General features: G+C 36.3%; 1 protein-coding gene across 1 annotated transcript; it reads left to right on the top strand.

Annotated features, from left to right (window-relative positions):
* Positions 1-7,531: 7,531 nt before the first annotated feature.
* On the top strand, positions 7,532-21,123 carry mav (maverick). Its single transcript, XM_017253437.3, has 2 exons — positions 7,532-8,070; positions 17,753-21,123. Exons 1-2 carry the CDS (start codon positions 7,543-7,545, stop codon positions 18,986-18,988), a joined length of 1,764 nt encoding a protein of 587 aa, XP_017108926.2. The 5' UTR covers positions 7,532-7,542; the 3' UTR covers positions 18,989-21,123.
* The last annotated feature ends 267 nt before the right edge of the window (positions 21,124-21,390 follow it).

Raw genomic sequence — 21,390 nt, 5'->3', positions numbered from 1 at the left:
TATATATTCAGGATTTACATTCAGGACCACCTTCTAATATGCATGTCTGTCTGTTTCTACGCGAACTAGTCTCTCAGTTTTGACGCAATCGACTTGAAACTTTGCACACAACTTTTTTTCCTTTGCACGCAGTATATAAGTCGGAACGGCTCGGATCGGCCGACTATATCCTAAAGCTGCCATATAATTGATTGATCGGAAATGGTAAATCTTTGGTGTTTTTAAAGATAGAGAGTTCATATTTTTCACGGATGCTGTTTTTGGATGCTGTCAAAATTTCGTAAGGATTGGCCGACTATATCCTTTAGCTGCCACATAACTGACTGATCGGAAATACTGCAACTTTGGTTTTTTTAGAGTTAGAGTCAGGTTTTGAATTTTGCATAAATGCTTTTTGGCATAAGGCAAAATAATACGACCAACCAAATTTTATCAGGATCGGCAGACTATATCCTATAGCTGACAAATTACTGAAAAATCGGATATGACCCAACTTTCGTGTTTTGGAAGATAAAACTTCGTACAGTTTCTAAGTATAAATTTTTTGTTTTATAGCTTTGCTTTTATTTATTGAATCTACTCTTAATTTTGAGACTAACAATAAGTTGACGAATCTTAACATTAAAATTTAAAAAACAGTATACTAAGACTGCATTCTGGTTGCGCGTCCCTCAGGTCGGTCGCTGGGTGGGTAAGTCATTGTGACGAAGGCGTGATTGGTTGCTCAACCTTGTTAGACCTCTCGCCAGGTGGTTAGGGTGCACCGATAGCTTGATTAAGTACTTTACCTTCTGTTCTGCGATCGCTTCATTGACTGGTAGAATGTTTAAGTCGCGGTGTACGTTTTCGTTGCGAACGTACCACGGTGCCCCGGTGATTGTTCTCAAGATTTTCGACTGAACTCTTTGAATTATGTCAATTTTGCTATTGCTGGCTTTCCACCATAACTGGGAGCCGTACATCCATATAGGTTTTAGTACCGAGTTGTACAGCAGGACTTTATATTCAAGGCTAAGAGGTGACCGAGCGTTGATAAGCCAAGGAAGGCCACTGGCTTTTAGCTTTAGGTGTGTTCTTTTGGCTTCAATGTGCCGGCGCCATGTAAGTCTTCTGTCGAGATGTACTCCTAGGTATTTTACTTCGTTTGCTTGTGGAAGTAGAGTGTTGCTTAATTTAACCGACGGGCAGTTTTGCCTGTTCAGAGTGAACGTAACGGACTTGCATTTTAGATCGCTCACTTTAATACGCTAATCTGATAGCCATTTTTCAACATCGACCATATCGAAGAGCTAGCTGCGCAGTTGCTGGAATTGGGCATTTTAAGCGGCTAAGAATAGTTGTGTCATCGGCAAACGTAGATGTTGTTAGTCGTGTGCTTGTCGGGATGTCTGCCGTGTAGAGGACATATAATATTGGCCCTAGCACGCTGCCTTGAGGAACTCCAAATCCAAACGGTGTAATCATCGGATATAGCGGTGTTGCACCTCACGACAAATTTTCTGTCGTGAAGGTAAGACTCTAAAATCTTGTGGGTCCTGTAGGGGAGCATTGTCTTGATCTTGTACATTAGACCTTCTAGCCAAACTCTATCGAATGCTTGAGAGACATCTAAACATATGGCAGTACAGTACTCTCGTTTTTCGAACGCGTTCCGAATTTCTGATGTTATCCGGTTGACCTGCTCAATTGTTCCATGCTTTTCACGAAACCATTGGTGTGACGGGATTCCTTCCTGGATTCTCAGGTATGTGTTTACCCGATTCATTAGGCATTTTTCAAAGAGTTTAAATAGGCAAGAGAGTAGGCTTATAGGTCTATACGACGTGGGGATAGTGTGGTCTTCCCATTTTCAATAAAATTCAAAGCAGGAGTTCGCTTTTATAAAGCACTGAGCGAATCTCTTGGAATATAGGCGCGTCATTGAATGAATGGGATGACCGTCATGTTCCCGCAATCTCACATGCAGAAACTCCTAGTTGTTGATGTCGCCCACCTACGCGACTTGCTCGACACCTGCCCGACTTTTTGAGCATCCATCATAGGGTAGCAAGAAGTTTAGACTTCTTAGGGCCTGCGCAGGCAGGTAGTGGTGGCAGGAACGCCGGAGGCAGAAGATTTTGAAAGAATTAAATTTAAAGAATTCCAATTAACAAATGCAAACAATATTAACAACAAAGTAAAAATTCAAATCAATAAAATTTCCGCTACCGTCAACCAACTTCTGAGGTCAGCAAAAAAGTCCCAAATTGATACTCGGCACTTATTCGAGATGCTTTTAACTCGAAATAGGATGATAGCAATAGAGCTGCAGGGGTTGATGCTAGCAGTGGCACTTGCCAAAGTTAATGTTGTTAGCCCCAGCATCCTAGATCAAGCAGACCTGGAAGGTGTGTGGATAGAAGAGCCCACCGAGACCGCGATTAGAAATGTTTTGTCCGTCAAAATTTTACAGTCCGATAACATATTACATTTTATCATTAAGTTTCCGAAGATAAAGTCGGCCTGCAGCAAGATCACCGTTTTCCCAGTGTCACATCGCGACACCATGCTCAGGCTGGAAGACAACGTCATTGCCGAATGCGACGGTGAGATCCACACCGTGGAAAAATGCTCCCCGGTATCAGGAGCTACATTTTGCCGGCTGGCTAGCAGAAGATCATGCGCCCAAGAGCTTCACGCTGGAGACACGCATTGCGAGATCCAACAAAGCGATTTACACCCCATCACTTACGTTGATGAGGGGATAGTAATTGTAAATGATCGCTCGGCTCGCGTGTGTGTGGATAATGGCACCTGTATTTATATTAGGGGCACATATCTCGTCAGTTTTGAAAAGAGTGCCATTGTCAATGAAACCCGATTGGTCAATCATGACACAGCCCAGAAGAGGGCTCCAGGAGTGGCCAGCTCACCTTCCCTGAACGTCACCATGAAATGTAACGTTCTTAGCCTTCCTTACCTTCACTGGTTGAGTGAACGTAATCTGGAGCATATTAAAGAGTTCGGGAAGAAGATTAACCACCATCAGTTACATCAATTGGTGTTCATAGCGGGAGCAATATCCTGCGCTTTAATTTGTATCGGCTTGACCTATCGGCGAGTCACTCAGGCCGGAAAAACCGCGGCCCAACTGAAGGAGATGATTGCCCAAATAGGGTCGGCCAAGGGCGGCCTCATTCTTGAAGGGGGAGTAGTTTACTGAAGTTAACCAAGCAGCGGCAATGTCCGATTATTTAAGAGCTCGCTCTGGCCAAACTGCTGACACAGCGTCTGGCCGGATGCCCATACATAGCGGCAAGCACTGCACATTTGCGTGGCCGCTATGAAATACTTTTTGTTAGCTTTAAGTTTCAGTTTGTATCAGAACGTCACTCAATAAAGAGGACTTTATTTCAATCTCCGGCATAGCCGTTAAACAGTAAATTTATTTTTTTGAATTGGTCACCGCGCCTCAAGGGCCGTGACAACGGAGCAAGTGCTCCCATCGTAACTCTCGTCATAGAAGGGATTTCCCTCGGCAACCGCCAGGGATCTAAACATCGCTCGTCACCTGCAAGGAAGAGCAACACCACCCTCGGCAACCGCCAGGGATCCAAACCACTACCTACAAGGAGTAGCAACTCCCTCCCCCCCCCCGGCAACCGCCAGGGGTAATTAGCCCATCATCTCTCCAGCGTTTGCGACACTACTGACTGCAGCGAGGGATAACCAACTATAATTTAACACATCAAAACATATTTACATTTATTTATAAAATTATGGCGCCCTTTTGCTTATTGGTTGCATATTTGAATAAGTAGTGCAATTTACGTTTACTCTAGTGCAAGTTTGGTTTTTAACAACTATTAAGGTATGTGCTGCATAGAAAATCTGTGCTAGTGACGTGTCAGTATATGTGTTACTTATAAATTGTAGTGGATATTAAGTGTATTAACAATGCGCGGAATAGAGCGCACAACAGTCTTTCGTGAAGTAGAACTTAACAGATTCACCTGGATTCACTCTGGTTTGTTAAGGTGTGAATCATTATCTGTCCGAAATATCCAAAATGAAATGAATGAAAAATGAAAAAATCAAAATTATTTATTAGCAGTACCCTGCCACGTTTCGCTGTGGCATATTGTGGTTGCACGCATAAGAAATAAGTCAAACAAAAAAGAATAATTTTCGTGGAGGATGGCACCTATTTATGAGGATGGCAAAATCGTGAGCTTTCCAACGTGTGTTGTATTACGGTCATTCATCACAGCATCCCGTAAATGGATATATTTCTCGGACCGAAGTTTCGTCTGATTCAATCGGAGGAACAACAAACGTTCTGTTTCAATTTTGGCATACATATCGACAATGTACTGATGAAACAACTGACGACATTTCAATATATGCTTGTCATCGGTCCTCCGAACCATTAATCGGTATAAGTAAAAGTTCATCGCGCTGCACTTTTTATTTGTTTGTACACCATTGACTGGATCTGCCATCCTCACATTGAAATGATATCCATCGGCACCATCCCAGAAGATGAGTGGATACTGCAAAGCATCGTAACAACGGTGAGTTTCTGCGACGTTTACCAATCGATCGTTTCGTCGATGGAGAACAACATCTCGAGGTTTGAACTGATCCCCGACTATGTTAATTGCCACTTCGTCTATAGTCGGAGCATTGCAACTCCTGATATGTTCTCCAGCAGGTGTTTTGTCGGCATAATTGACAATTTTATGGGTATCCGAAGGCATCATATCGATTGCTGTTTTGAACAAACGCACCAAATGTAGCTGCGAAATAATGGGCTTCTTCACCGAGGTATTGATTTCATAACGTGCATCGACTTCAGCTCCATCATTACCAATGAATTACATTTGAAGAAATTTGTGTTCGCTGTCTGAGAACGGAAGCAGGGAACCGGCTTTGTGATAGATTTGTCCTTTGATTTTAAAAGTTGGCATGAATTGCGCAGTTATAATTTCCGAACCAAATGACGTCATTTAGAAGCAAGAGTTGTATTTCCTAATGTTCGACAGGAAATGCTTCGATTCAGCAGTAGAGCCAGCTAATAGAGAGTGCAGAGGCTCTGGTGGTGCCGCTCAGTCTCTCGAATGGAGGCCCGCTCTTCGTCAGTCCTATTCGAAATGTTACGTCTTTTGTATTGCGAGTAAGACGACCAAAATTCGACTTCTTGGGTGGCATGACTTCGTTTCTGACAATTATATATATATTATATAATATTATATTATATTAATATTATATATTATATTATATATAATTGTATCATGGTTTCTGACATTTTGACATTTTCATTTGACATTTTCTTCTTAGCTGTCTTCCTAAATAGAAAAGTAGGGGCACGGGGAAACGCGAAAAAACGGATATATTCGCAAACGCAGATAAGCTATCAACATCAAAAGTAGACATAAACCGAGCTGGAACCTCAACGCATGTTGGGTAAAAATTTGGGCTCAAACGGTTCAGAACTTTTCAAGTCTATAAATGACGTAGATACGAACAGAGCATTTTTATATATATAGATATTATGATATTCTCATACGGATCGGCCAACTGTATCCGGTTTTAACTGCAAGGGTATATCAACTTCGGCTCCGCCCGTAGTTAGCTTTTCTTTCTTATTTTCTTTTGATTTTGGTTTTTGGTTGAATGTTTTACGTTGAGAGTTTTGTAAAATGCTCGCCTACTGAACATCGCTCACTGAGAGATATGATTGACGGTCGCAGAGAACCCCTCATTAAAAGACCGATTGACCGAAAAAGTCAATTCAAAAAGTATTTTCAACACTTTCACTGTCCGATGCACAGTGGTACAATGTTTAACTTTTTGAATGAAAAAGTAATTTTTTTTTATAATTTTGTTTTCTATTATATTTATTTAAAGTTCAGCCCAACAATAAAGATTAAGGGGTTTGGGTATTTATTGAACTCCGTCCTTCGCTTAGAATAAATTGTAAAGCTGAAAATGCTCTCTCAACAGATACTTTTAGTAGCCGGGATGGCCAAGACTACATGTGCAATCGCACTCAAGTTTGCCGATTTTAGCCCTACATGTGTATAAAAATGTAGTATATTGTCGTTATAATTTTTGTTCATTTCCCGTCCCATTTTCGTTTTAATTATTTTCTCTGAATATCCAAATGTCACAAAGGGAAATGAAACAAGATCCACTAACTTTGACACTAACTAAAAAAAAAACTTTTTCTAGAAAAAGAAAAGTCTAAGAAAGACTTTTTGAATAGGCTCACAAAGTCAAACGGCCCTGGAAGGAGAAGAGCAAAAGGGAACAGAAAATATTCGTCATTTGAGCGAGAGCAAAGTGGTCATACGAACAATGGAAACGGTTTCTTTCAGACTTTTTGCTAAAAGACTCATTGAACATCACTTATTTTGATACCCCAGAAATCGGTTAACAGTTATTTGCAAGCTATGGTTTATAGTTGAACTATGTTGTCTTTAACTGTCAACGCATATCCCTAAAATGCGTTTCGGAATTTTTCGAGTTCTCATAACGTTTGTTTTTCCTAACATTTTGTTTCCCTGATACGCCATTTTCGGCACACTTTAAAAAAAAGGAATGTTTCATAAGGGCCAAGGCTAGAAAAAATACGTATGTATACAGACAACCTAAGAAAAACGAGTACGCACTGAAACATTTTGATAGCTGACGAGACTACCTTGTATAATTGAATCATGGCTTAAACCTGTTGACGCTCAGTGTATTTATATATGTATGTATGTGGGTGTATTGGTGGACCTGTCTTGATTATTTCTCTTGTTAAATACGGACATACATATGTATGTATGTATGTACATAAGTATTTTCTGTGAGGTATGTATGTTTGTATGAAAATGTTTTAGTCTAATTCGACGAGTTGACGCCCGAACAAGCTTGGCATGCTTTTAAATTAAAGTGTGGACATACGTACATACATACATAATTCACATGAGAGTTACATACAAAAAACACCACCTAAATACACATATTTACTTAAATTACCAAAGCTGTAATCAGAAGTTAATTTGTATACCAATGTACAGATGCATATGCATGTATTCATACATTTATGTATTATAGAAAAAATTATAGAATCTAAAAACATATTGAATAATCAAATTATAGACGTGAAAAAAATTTTTTATGATTACACAAGCATATAATCAACTCTTACATATGTATGATAGATACATATATATACATAAATGAATTCAATAAAAATTTAGGAATATAATCATATGGACATACATATGTATGCAGGTGCTTACATACGTACGTATGAATGTATAAATGTAGTTGTACAAAGAATGGAGGCAGTGCAAATAAGTCTTGACAAGCATTTGGAGAAATAAGAATATTAGACCTTGCATTGCTGTGTGGGACAAAACGGTATAAGCAAAAAATCAAATTTAAACTTTAAAAGCACCATCAAGCCTATTTTATTTCAGTAACGCACACATTTGAGATATACATATATGTACATACATCAAAAATAAATCAATGTCTACTAATATTAAATCAATTATAGCAAGAACCATCATGTGGAATATCCTAAAGGACATACAAATATGGGTTTTCTTTATTTTATTGCTGCCAACCCAGAAAATAAATAGTCAAACAAGATTCAGCCAAACATCAAATTCCTCGTTTTTTGATGCTTCAAATTTTAATAAAAATTTGAGCTACAATAAAAATGTGTCCTTTTTATTTTTTCCATTAAAAGAATTTAACAAAGAATATCACGAAAAGATAGATATTAAAAAAACAAGAAAAGATAATTTTTTTGATAAACAAAGGGTTACTCGAGGCTCACATCGTTCAAACATATATCGACTGATTAATCTAAGGTCTAAACCCGTAAACGGTTTGTGGAACCAAAAAAGTTCGCTTTGGAGAAACAAACTACCGTTTTTCCATGAAAGATATCCGAGAGACATTCAAACCCCAACTGAAATATTAAATAAAAAATACAAATTTAAAACTGCAGAGCCGCAAATAGATGAAACAAGACTCATGCGACTAGTTTTAAATGGTCTTCGAATGAAAAAAGTACCGGATATGAAAAAGGTGAGGTTAAGCAGTTCAAAATTGAATTATAAAATACATATATTAATTATATCAAAGTTAGCTAAATTGGGCGACTTTAGTTAACATATAATGAAATTTTTTATTTTTTTTTCATGTGCCCATATCCCAACATACGTATGTATGTGCACATGTACAAGTGACCGATTCCTGCTCGGTGCTTGATACAAGTGAAGAAACATCGATGTCATCGATTTTTTGGAAACATCAATAACATCGGTAACATCGATGGTTTGCGGGGCAACATCGATATTTGTCCAACTCTATTGCGTTTCCAGGTATATAGAAAAATATTGTATAATTTAAGTAAAACGGCGTGGGATTTATGTATTTCCGAGGGTATCGTGAAAAAGATACGCAAATATACGAAATAATTCAGAAATATATATATTTTCTATCTTGACTAGAGAATTTACACATTCTTTTTTAGATAACGACTTGATTATTACTCTTTTTTGCTGCTGTGCATATGTCGAACTACAATGGCTAAAGAATAAAGGACTGGGAATTCTAAAATTTGAGCGTGTTAGTAAATGCCGCCTATCTAAATCCCCATTAATTAGGTTATGCAGAAAAACTGCATTAGGTTAAGCAGCTCGTAGGAGCGTTGTCCTAAGATTTGTTAACTCTACATCTGAGTAAAGTTTTGAAAAAATCGAAATTTTTTTTTAGCTTAAACAAGAAAGCAAAGCTAACTTCGGGCGGAGCCAAAGTTGATATACCCTTGCAGTTAAAACCGGATATATATCGAAAACATCGGATATAGTTGGTCGATCTTTATGAATACATCATAATAAAACCAATTAATTACAATAAAATATCTAAAAAAAAGTCCCAAGCTTCTAACTTAAAAAATACAAAAGTTGATATTTCTACCAAATACCATTTCCGATCGTTCAGTTATATGGCAGCTATAGGATATAGTAGGCCAATCCTAATGAAATTTGGTAGGTTGGATCAACTGACCAAAATTAGAATCTGTACTAAGTTTTAGCATTCTATCTATAAAAACACGTTGGGTCATTTCCGATCATTCAGTTATATGGAAGCTATAAGATATAGTCGGCCGATCCTTTTTTCGGCTGAAATTTGGCATGTCGTAATGTTTTACCAAAAATAGCTCTCGTGTCAAATTTAAACTCTCTAACTCTAAAAACACCAAAGTTATACCATTTCTGATCAATCAGTTATATGGCAGCTATAGGATATAGTCGGCAGTTCCGACTTATATACTGCGTGCAAAGGAAAGAAGGGTGTGTGCAAAGTTTCAAGCTGATAGCTTTAAAACTGAGAGTCTAGTTCGCGTAGAAACAGACAGACAGACGGACAGACGGACATGCTCATATCAACTCAGGAGGTGATCCTGATCAAGAATATATATACTTTATAGGGTCGGAGATGTCTCCTTCACTGCGTTGCATACTTTTGGACAAAATTATAATACCCTCTGCAAGTTTATAAAAATTCTTCAATGTCTTAAAAATAACATCAAAAGAAAACATACCAACTTTTAGTTGCAAGTTATGTGGTGGAAATCCTGGTAACTTCAGAGAGTTTAAAAACTTCATTGGATAATTTACTTATTAGTAAGTTTATTAGTTTACTTACATCTGGTGTCGGCACCATTGAACCATGAAAATGATCTATTTGTCCTTGAATCTGTAATTGTATACAATCATTTGTTGTAGAATACGGTGTAACTTCTGATCTAGTGATGGTGTAGTGTGTGGTGTTTATGTAGTTGTTGTGTTGTGGTTTTGTGTGTTGTATCTTTTACCTTGCAAGTCGGCATGAAGGCGGCCCCTTTGAATAATATTAGCTCCAGAGGAAGTCATGTTATTGTATTGAAAGCAGTTATTGTATTCAAGGATGTGTTGAAGAAAATGGCTGGAATCGGGATCACTTCCATCAAAAAATTTTTTCAGTGGCTGTGGTGGTGTAAGTAATGGACCCAGGTTGACTTTTCTACTTGCGCAGCACAGTCCAGCCGTTTCTCTTTTGAACTTAAACGCATTGCACTATTGGAATATAGTCGTCATTGGTCCAATATCTAAATTTTCATCAACACATTTTGTAGTTCGGATGGGATCATATTGGAATGCCAAGTGATTGTATGATGCCAATGATCTTCGCGTGTCCACGCGTTGTCTCAATGGTGCTTTTTCTCTTACTACATTCGTCTTTGTTCGCTTAAGGGGGAACATCTGAGTAGAGTTTTGAAAAAATCGACAAATTTTTTTTTGCTTAACAAATTCTTTAGGTTTTTAAGGGGATATATACCTTCTTTGTCGAAGAAAAAGAGGAAAGTTCGGATTTTTTTTTAGGTGTGTAGCAATTATTTAATTACACGGATGTTTTAATTTTTTGATAGAACGCTTTATTAACAATGTTTGTGCAAAATTTGGTGAAAAAACATTAAATAGTTTTTAAGGGGTAGCTGTTTCCCTTACAGGCTTTCTGTTTTTTAGAGCCTTGCGGTGACAGTTCCCCAGGTCAAATAGGTCAACTTAAACCATAAAATTAAAAAAATTTCATTAGTTTAGTGTATTTCCTTGTGCTTGAACGATCGGTTTTAAAATTTTTTGTTTTTTTATGTTTTGTTTTTTTTGGGAACGTTTTATGCTACAAATGAACGTTTTGGTCTCTAAAAATTTTACTAAAAAATTCATTTTGGCGAAAAAAAAGTTTGTGCGTGAAAAGTCGATCGTTCAAGCAGAGAAGAATTTCATTACGAACATTTAAAAAAAAATTTCAGTGCAAGGCCGCGACAAGGCGCGCGGCTAGGAGCGCTGTAACTTTTTTTCTACTGCTCCAATCTCTATGAAAATTTGGGAAAATATTCTCAAGGAGTTGTTCTTCAAGATAAAGCAATAAAAAAAATTTTCGATTTTTTGAAAATAAAAAAGGTATATAACCCCTTAAAATTAACATATCAAAAGATAGAGTCCCGCAAAAGTTTTTATTTCCATTCTGCGGCGACGCCTCACAGGTATATCCCACAGTACTTAAAACCAGAAACATAACTCTGCCGGAAACATAACTCGAACAAATCGATTTTGGCAGTTTATTGAAAATACTTTTATCTATCGACACACGTCGAATTTTTTTTTATATTGCTTACTTTTTATACCCTTGCAGAAAGTATTATAATTTTGTCCAAAAGTGTGCAACGCAGTGAAGGTCACATCTCCGACCATATAAAGTATATATATTCTTGATCAGGATCCCCGCCTGAGTTGATATGAGCATGTCCGTCTGTCTGTCTGTCCGTTTCTACGCGAACTAGTCTCTCAGTTTTAAAGCTATCGTCTTGAAACTTTGCACACACCCTTCTTTCCTTTGCACGCAGTATATATGTCGGAACGGCTCGGATCGGCCGACTATATCCTATAGCTGCCATATAACTGATTGATCGGAAATGGTACAACTTTGGTGTTTTTAGAGTTAGAGAGTTTAAATTTGACGCGAGAGCTATTTTTGGCAAAACATTACAACATGCGAAATTTCATAAGGATCGGTCGACTATATCCTATAGCTGGCATATAACTGAACGATCGGAAATGACCCAACTTTCGTTTTTTTGAAAGAAAGAAAGCTGGAATTTAGTACAGATTCTATTTTTGGTCAGTTGATCAAACCTACCAAATTTCATAAGGATCCGACGACTATATCCTATAGCTGCCATATAACTGAACGATCGGAAATGGTATTTGGTAACGAAAATACTTTAAAGATAGAAGCTTGGGAATTTTTTTTAGATTTTTTATTTTAATGTATTGGTTTTGTTAAGAGGAGCCCTAAATAAATAGGTCTTACTCCAATGAGCTCCTTTTGGAAACTCATTTTATTTGGTAAATTTCTCTTATAAGTACGATACATGAGAATCTTAAATCTATTTAAAACTACTTGTCAACGCACTGCACGCTGACCTGCTATGCGACCCTTTCTTCAGTGCGATAAGCGCACCACTTGAGTACATATTTGTGTAGGCTGCATGGGATCGGTTTTAAACCATGCTGTTTGACTCGTATTTCATGGGACCGATCCCTTGAAACTCTAACTTAAGAATTTCTTTATAAAATAGTGTTCAATGCTTGATCAAGTTTTATTATAATGTAATCATAAGGATCGGCCAACTATATCTGATGTTTGCGATATAGGGTATATCCGGTTTTAGCTGCAAGGGTATATCAACTTCGGCTCCGCCCGAAGTTAGCTTTTCTTTCTTGTTTTTCAAACTTTGGAATAGCCGAAAACTTAGAGATGCCTCTATAGTTGGCAGCTTTGGACTTTGGAATTACCTGCTTATTGTACCAATTTCAACATTGGTAACACGGAGCACATACACACCGAAAACACGGAGCGATGATACTAATTCTAATTTCTTAAGATTGTTTAAAGGGTTACTCTTTTCTCGTGTTCATGAATCATGTTCACCATGTTAAAAAAACCCTATAGTAAATAAATAAAAAGAAATAAAAATTTCTGAGTAACAAAAATTTTGGAGTATTTTCGGAGATTCAAGTGTTTTTGAGAATCATACATAGCCAGAGGTTTCATGATTAGACTTCTGACATGATAAGAAAATATTTTATTTGTCTTTCCGCATGTGTATGTAAATACGTAAGCTATATTTAATGAATTTCATACATATGAATGTCCAAATATCTGTCCCGTTTTAACTGAAACAAAATTTCTGAATCTTGCAATTCATTTAAGGGGCGAACTTTTTTAAAAACGACTCAGTAACGGATAATTTTTTTTACATTTATTGAAAATAATGTTTATTTTTATACAATTTAGGAAAAAACAAGAAAGGAAAGCTAACTTCGGGCGGAGCCGAAGTTTATATACCCTTGCAGTTAAAACCGGATATATATCGCAAACATCGGATATAGTTGGCCGATCCTTATGGGAATAGGAATATATAATCCAATTTATTACAATACAAAATCTAAAAAACGTCCCAAACTTCTATCTTTAAAAATACGAAAGTTGATATTTCTACCAAATACCATTTCCGATCGTTCAGTTATATGGCAGCTATGGGATATAGTCGGCCGATCCTAATGAAATTTGGTAGGTTGGATCAACTGACTAAAAATAGAATCTGTATTAAATTCCAGCTTTCTATCTTCAAAAACACGAAAGTTGGGTCATTTCCGATCGTTCAGTTATATGGCAGCTATAGGATATAGTCGGCCGATCCTTATGAAATTTGGCATGACGTAATGTTTTGCCAAAAATAGCTCTCATGTCAAATTTGAACTTTCTAACTCTAAAAACACCAAAGTTATACCATTTCCGATCAATCAGTTATATGGCAGCTATAGGATATAGTCGGCCGATCCGGGCCGTTCCGACTTATATACTGCGTGCAAAGGAAAGAAGGGTGTGTGCAAAGTTTCAAGACGATAGCTTCAAAACTGAGAGACTAGTTCGCGTAGAAACAGACAGACAGACGGACAGACAGACGGACAGACGGACAGACGGACAGACGGACAGACGGACAGACGGACATGCTCATATCAACTCAGGAGGTGATCCTGATCAAGAATATATATACTTTATAGGGTCGGAGATGTCTCCTTCACTGCGTTGCACACTTTTGACCAAAATTATAATACCCTCTGCAAGGGTATAAAAAGTAAAAACAAGAAAGGAAATTAACTTCGGGCGGAGCCGAAGTTGATATACCCTTGCAGTAAAAACCGGATATATATCGACAAACATCGGATATAGGTGGCCGATCCTTATGAGAATATGATAATATAACTCAAGTTATTATTATATAAAATCTAAAAAAAAGTCCCAAACTTCTATCTTCAAAAATACCAAAGTTGGTATTTCTACCAAAAACCATTTCCAATCGTTCAGTTATATGGCAGCTATAAGATCAGCCGGTCGTTATAAAATTTGATAGGTCGGATTAACTGACCAAAAATATAATCTGTACCAAGATCCAGCTTTCTATCTTCAAAAACACGAAAGTTGGGTAATTTCCGATCGTTCAGTTATATGGCAGCTATAGTACATATATAGCTATAGTCGCCCGCAGCTATAGTCGGCCGATCCTTATGAAATTTGGTAGGTCTGATTATCTGACCAAAAGTAGTATTTGCACGAAGTTTAAGATTTCTATCTTCAAAAACACGAAAGTTGGGTTATTTCCGATCGTTCAGTTATATGGCAGCTATAGGATATAGTCGGCCGATCCTTATGAAATTTGGTAGGTCTGAATTTCTGACAAAAAGTAGTAGTTGCACGAAGTTTAAGATTTCTATATTCAAAAACACGAAAGTTGGGTAATTTTCGATCGTTCAGTTATATGGCAGCTATAGTATATATAGCTATAGTCGGCCGATCCTTATGAAATTTGGTAGGTCTGATTATCTGACCAAAAGTGGTATTTGCACGAAGTTTAAGATTTCTATCTTCAAAAACACGAAAGTTGGGTTATTTCCGATCGTTCAGTTATATGGCAGCTATAGGATATAGTCGGCCGATCCTTATGAAATTTGGCATGTCGTATTATTTTGTAGTAGCTCTAGCCAAAAGTAGCTCTCATGTGAAATTTGAACTCTCTAACTTTAAAGACACCAAAGTTATTTCCTTCGTCATCATGACCTTCAAATTATGTATTCTGAGCATACCTTGCAAAGAACTTTTAACCATAGCTCCTAAATAACTGTTAACCTTATTTTTCCTAATGTTCAATTTATAAAAACAACCGAAGTAACGAACAAACAAGTATAAAAGAAGTACTAAAGGAAGCGTTTTGCTCAACAGAAGAAAATAAATGAATGCATAGAGTGTGTTAAAAACCATTTGAGACATTCGGCTCCATTTTTTCTTTCCAAAAGCACTCTTTTTACTTCCCACCCCAACTCACTCGGTTTTCAAAACAAGAAAATGCCCCATGAGTTAGAAAGCTCTCTTACTCTCTCACTTCCTCTCACTCAATTCGTTGCGTCTCTTGCATTTGTTCATTCTATTCCATTCGGGTGTATTCTATGGATGAGGCCATAGACATAAGAATGTATTCCTGCAGACCTCTAATGTACATGCAAAAAAGACTATTACTACATTTTCCTTTGTGACATTTGGATCTGTAGACAAAATAATTGAAACAAAAATGGCACGTGTAATAAAAAAAATGAGAACTTTGACAAAAGGTTTCGTCGTTTACCATTAAACGACGATAAACTACATTTATATATTTACATACAAATCTAAGGCTAAAATCGCCAAACTCCCCCAAGTTCCCAAGTATTCTAAGTGAACGAGGGAGTTCAATAAATATCCAAAACCTTAACTATCTATTAGTTTTTAAGCTGAACTCTAAATATATACATTAATAAAACTGTTCATGTATACAAAAAAATTGATTTTTTTCAATTGATACATATAACAAAAAGTTACACATTGTTTCACTGTGCTTCGAACAGATTAAAAAGCAGGTGTATGTATCCAAACGCTGCTTACGACTACTAACCATATGCTGTATGGACTACCCATTTCATACAACGAAAATGGACGCAAAAATTTCTTGCGACAGGCCCCAGAGCGAGATCTTACTCTCTGTTTAGGCACTTGTTATTAATTTGGTTTATTGTGAGATTTTCTTAATTTTTTTGGTTCCTTAAAAAAGTTGCCGCTCGAAAATGTTACCGAGATAAATACATGAAATGAAATGGGTATTAAATGGGCGACGGACCAAATTTCAATACATTTAAAAGAAAACACCCACACTAGTAAAGAAACATTTTTTTAACTTCAATGGATTCACTGAAAAAATTAGGGAGATACATCTTTATAATAAAGACAATTATGAAATTGACATTTGAAATTTCGTTCCAACAAATGTTGCGTCCAGCGATCCACGATTCACTTTTTAATTTAGTTTAAATGCCACGTGATGTTTACTTGTCAAATGACGCGCCGACAATGCAATAACGAAAAGCATAATATAATTCTTCAAGTGGATGCGCGTCGCGAAAGCAATAACAAAATGTTCATGATATTTTATGACCCAACAACAACCACATGCAAGTCCAGTTATCTTGCTCAAATGCAAATGAAGAATAGATTTAAGAAAACGAAAGTAAAAATTGATTTTGCTATTATCATTGGCGCATGCCGATAGCCGTGTGCATATACGAATTTGATCGCCTATGCTTCGGAGCCAATTACAAAAACAAAGAAGCCATGGGAGCAATGGGAGTGGGCACCCCTATAGATATAGTGTTGAAAAGGCTTTTTGATTTGACTTTTTCAGTCAATCGGTCCTTTAATAAGGGTCTCTGTGCGGGAATACATACCTTACAGTAAGAGATGTTCAGTGGAGGAGCTTTTACGAACCTCTTGAAACACTCAACCATAAACAAAAATCTAGAGAAGGTAAGTCTCCTGGTCTGATAGAGAGTGATTGTGCATATTTTTTTCGGTTTTTCTGGTGAATAGAACATAAGGAAGAAAAAGGTTAACAATTATTTGCGAGCATTGATTCTGAGCAATTTTTGCTCACTTTCGCATCAATAATAAAAACATATTGAGACTAACAACAAGATAATCAATAACGATAGCAGATTAACGCACCAGTCGTCATATAAATGGCGCCTTCGCGGCGCTAGATTCACAGTCCGTTTTACTTTGGAACGCATATTGTATGAATACTATGAATACTGATTGTTTGGATCGAAGCGATGATGCTACAGAATTTTTTAATCCAACAGGAATTTTGTATATCTTTCCTTTATTTTTACTCAAATCAATTATGTGTGGCGTGCGCTTAAAAGCTTCGTCCGTTTCCCTCGCCTCTCTATCTTCACCTAGCGATGGCAGACGCCTCGTTATTCCGCCATTTTACAAATATCGATTAGCTTTACATCTAGCATTTTTCTAAACTAATTCTAAACATTTCCCAATTCTAATTTTAACATTTTCATTATTCAAATACTATATAAACTTAAATCTATGACGGCGGTTACACTGATTTTTAATTTGTAAACAAGAAAGGAAAGCTAACTTCGGGCGGAGACAATGTTGATATACCCTTGAAGTTAAAACCGGATATATATTGCAAACCTTATGACAATCCTTGAGAATATCATATTACTTAGCAGTATATTACTATACAAAATCGAAAAAAAGTCCCAAATCCCAACCTTCTATCTTCAAAAATACTAAAGATTTATCAAATTCCATTTCCCATCGTTCAGTTATATGACAGCTATAAGATATATTCGGCCGATCCTTATGAAATTTAGTAGGTCGGATTAACTGACTAAAAATAGAAAAAAACACACCCCGTGTTCAAGGTTTTAAGTCGAAATCTTTAAAACTGAGAGACTAGTTCGCGTAGAAACAGACAGACAGACCGACATGGTCATATGAACTCAGGAGGTGATTCTGATCAAGAATTTATACACCTTATAGTGTCGGAGATGTCTCCTTCACTATAATAATCTCTGCAAGAATATAAAAACGCATTATTTTTGAATTTGAAATTTAACTTTTTATAGATATGAATCTACAGTTATTAGTATTAGTATTAATATATCTACAGTTAATTTACAGTTATATATAGAAAATCATAAGTTCTCTTTGTAAGTAAATTATTTATCGTGAAAATAAATGTTATCGTACTACGATGTATTTTCAGGTCAACATTAGTCAAATTGAGTACTCTAACAAATATATTGAGTACTTAGCTCGTCAAAGAAGAAATCAAAAAATCGGCGCTGGACAATACAGCAGAAATTCAGAGTTATTTCCCTTAAAGGAACTGCGCTTACTAAGCATTGTTTCCAATAGTTTTAAGGACATAAGCTTTAATCGATGGCGACAAAAAAGATCTTATAATAATTCAAGCAATGCTAAGGAAGAATATCGATTCCGACAAAGGCATAAAACAAATATTATTTTGAATTTTCCGCTTTCTCAAATAAGTCAGACCCACATTCAACGTAATGAAATTGACGAAGCAAATGTAAGACTTATGCTTCTTTATAGTTCAGCACTTCGATCTAATGTGCGGCGATTCGGAAAAAAAAAAATCGTTGACAGTCACAGCTATTCTGTAAAATCCAATAATAATTGTTCAATGGCTTATATTAAGGTAAATCAACCTAAAGCATACAAAACGCGTGCTCAAAACCGTCAAATAAATCTTAAAGTATATCAAATTTTATCGACGACTAGAAGAAGATTGCTAACATCTCGAAAGATTGAGTTTGAGAACCTCGACTACGAGGATACTCGTACACAGTGGATTGAATTTGATGTTACAAAAGCAGTTCGTGGATGGTTAAACAAAAGTCATGAACATTTATGCATTGAAATTGAGTGCGATAAATGTAAAAATATAGGAGCTCGTATATTAAATGACGTTAGCTCCACAACTTCAACTGCATTTACGCCAAATAATGAACAATTTAATTTAATGCCGGTTTTAAATATTATCGGACAAGAAGTTCATAGCATCATGCTAAGTAAAAATAGTAGTGAAAAATACGTCCACCACCATCAAAACTATGATATCAACTATTCCAGGGAAAAATGGAATAATAATTGTTATAAATTACACCAACGTTGCTGCAGACATCAATTAGACGTTGTTTTCAAAAAAATTAAAGGATTTGAGTTTATTTTACAACCAAAAGTGTTTGATGCTGGCTATTGCCATGGACGCTGTCCTCCACGTCACAATCCTGCCCATCATCATGCACTATTACAAAGTTTAATATGGCAAGAAAATCACACCAGAGCACCTCGCCCATGTTGTGCTCCTTCAAAACTGGACATCCTAGAAATTTTGCATGTAGACGAAGAAAACACCGATAAATTAAAGATTTCAACATGGACTGATATGCAGGTTGTGGAATGCGCATGTTCTTAATCCAAGTGGTTAAAAAGATGTTTTCGTTTTTAATGTATAACCATTTTTTTATTAGTTACATGTCAGTATGGAAGCTCAAACTTGTAACAGTCACACATACAAATTTTACATATGTAGGTATGTCAGAGAATAGAATGGAAAAAACCGAACATTAGCTCAAATAAAATCTACGCTTCAATTTTTTGTATTAATACCGGTCGTAATAGATGTTGTAAATAGATCCCTTAAAAAACCCTTAAAAAAAAGATATGGTTTATAGAAAGTGCAAAATGCTATATGTGCGAAATTTGATTGATTATAAAAATAATGTTGCTCTTTCTTGCCCTACCATTTGGTTACCATTTAAAAGATGGTTACATAATTATTGACCCATTCCTAATATCATCCTTAAGAGGATCAAATCCTTTAGAGTTCCACACTGCCTTCCATCGTTGGCTGAACAGATATAATTTTGGACTTTTAGCACGTTACTTTTCAAGCATTTTTTTAATGTTCGTCCGATTTGGTACAACGCTTATAGCAAAGATTATACAATTCATAAATTGGACATCAAGGGCCAAAACAATCAACTTTTTTCGTCGAGCTTGTTGGTGAGGGGGTAACGCACATGGATACGATTCTATTTTTAAAACTCTTTACATGCGTCAAACAAAATTTGTGCCTTTGTATGTATTTGTCAGTGCTCGCACGACGGCGTGAAAATGTTTTGGCTTCCAAATTAATGTTTCATATTCTCATCGTTTCTGTTTTCAATGCGTCGATGTGGTAGTAAAACAAATAGTACTTTTGATCGCTACCGCTCGTGTCGGGGTGGTAGCGTAATGCATAGAATAGTTGCTCTTTCTAAAATTTTCCTATGTTCAAATCCTCCGAAGAACTTCAAACTATGTAGTACTGTTTAATCAGAGATTAATCAGAGTTAATGCCGCGCAAAATTTGTAGCCCTCGGAGCCTTGTTGGAAACTTTAGTTCTACCTTTAATTGGGAGCAGCTTGTCTCGAATAGCTTCAACGTGGCGTTTAGTGCGTTTATCAACCCTAAAAAAATATATATATAAAACAAGAAAAAAAAGCTAACTTCGGGTTATAAAATTTGGTAGGTGGGATTAACTGAACTAATCTGTACTAAGTTGCAGCTTTCTATCTTCAAAAACACGAAAGTTGGGTCGTTTCCGATCGTTCAGTTATATGGTGCCATAGTCGGCCCATCCCGGTCGTTCCAACTTATATACTGCGTGGAAAAAAAAGAAGAGTGGGTTTCAAGTCAATAGCTTTAAAATTAAGAGACTAGTTTGCGTAGAAACAGACAGACGGACATGCTTCTATGAACTCAGGAGGTGATCCTTATCAAGAATAGATGTACTTTATAGGGTCGGAGATGTCTCCTTCACTGCGTTGGACCCTTTTGATTTAAATTATAATATCCTCTGCAAGGGTATAAAAATATAATATATATAGATAGTATTATTCAATGATTAGGCAAAAAAAACTATTTCTACGCCACAATCAACCCTAGTTTTACTTCTTTATACAGTTATATATAATATTTTTTCCAGATTTATATTATATTTAGCAATTGAACACTGTAAAGCGATATAATTTTCATTTTAGTGCCTGTTTATTATAACCCAAATTTTGAGACTCGGTTCCCTCAGATGCAGGGGGTGCCAAAGCTCTGCATACGGCAGAGCATACTCCCTTACCAATGCAAAAAATCAGCAATACATTGGTGCGAGAATTATATTTTGCAATTATCGTCGGTACACTAAAAAAACTTTAGTAACATTCACAAGTTGTTTAAAAAATAAAAATTTATAATAAAAAATAAATTTGAAATATTTGGCAAATAAAAAAAGCCTCCAAAAACGGAACTAAAACGGCAATATCAAAAACACAGGTTGGCACTTATGTTCGATTTACTGAGTTATTTTGAAAAATAAAGTAGTGCTTAAATAAAGTAGTGCGCCTGGAGTTAAACTATAATACACGATTTCGGTACAGAAGCCGAAAACATTGGAAACATCTAGTTCAGTGCTGCTAGTATCCTTTTCCGTAACTTAGTCTTAAGGTACTTTACTTTACTTAAGGTAATTTAAAAATATTCTATTGAATAAAAAAAAACATTATTCATTTAAATGAACGTTTTATACATACATTGAAAGGAAATTCAATTTTTGATTATAAAAAGGTAAGTGTTGGTATCAAAAGAAGTAAAAAAGTGTAGGTACATATATATACATGTATGTTTTTTTCTATATATGTCATAGAATAGTAGATATTCCTACGGTATGTGTGGCATAAGATGCTTACTTTGACCACTACCATATACAAGCGTGTACGGCGACAAGCGAGGGCAGTTGTAAACGAAACGGACAGATCCATCCAAGGATAGTTTTTTGATTT

The sequence above is a fragment of the Drosophila bipectinata genome, chromosome 4 (assembly GCF_030179905.1).
Source record: "Drosophila bipectinata strain 14024-0381.07 chromosome 4, DbipHiC1v2, whole genome shotgun sequence".
In the NCBI taxonomy this organism is placed as follows: Eukaryota; Metazoa; Arthropoda; class Insecta; order Diptera; family Drosophilidae; genus Drosophila; species Drosophila bipectinata.
Note: the sequence above shows the minus strand (reverse complement) of the source record. Positions and strands in the feature narration are given on the sequence as shown.

What these genes read in the sequence shown, in the direction of transcription:
- mav (XM_017253437.3), top strand. Translation starts at nt 7,543, where the DNA reads ATGTGGAATATCCTAAAGGACATACAAATATGGGTTTTCTTTATTTTA. An exon ending in AAGTACCGGATATGAAAAAG is followed by an intron (nt 8,071 to 17,752) that starts GTGAGGTTAAGC and finishes ATGTATTTTCAG; the next exon opens with GTCAACATTAGTCAAATTGA.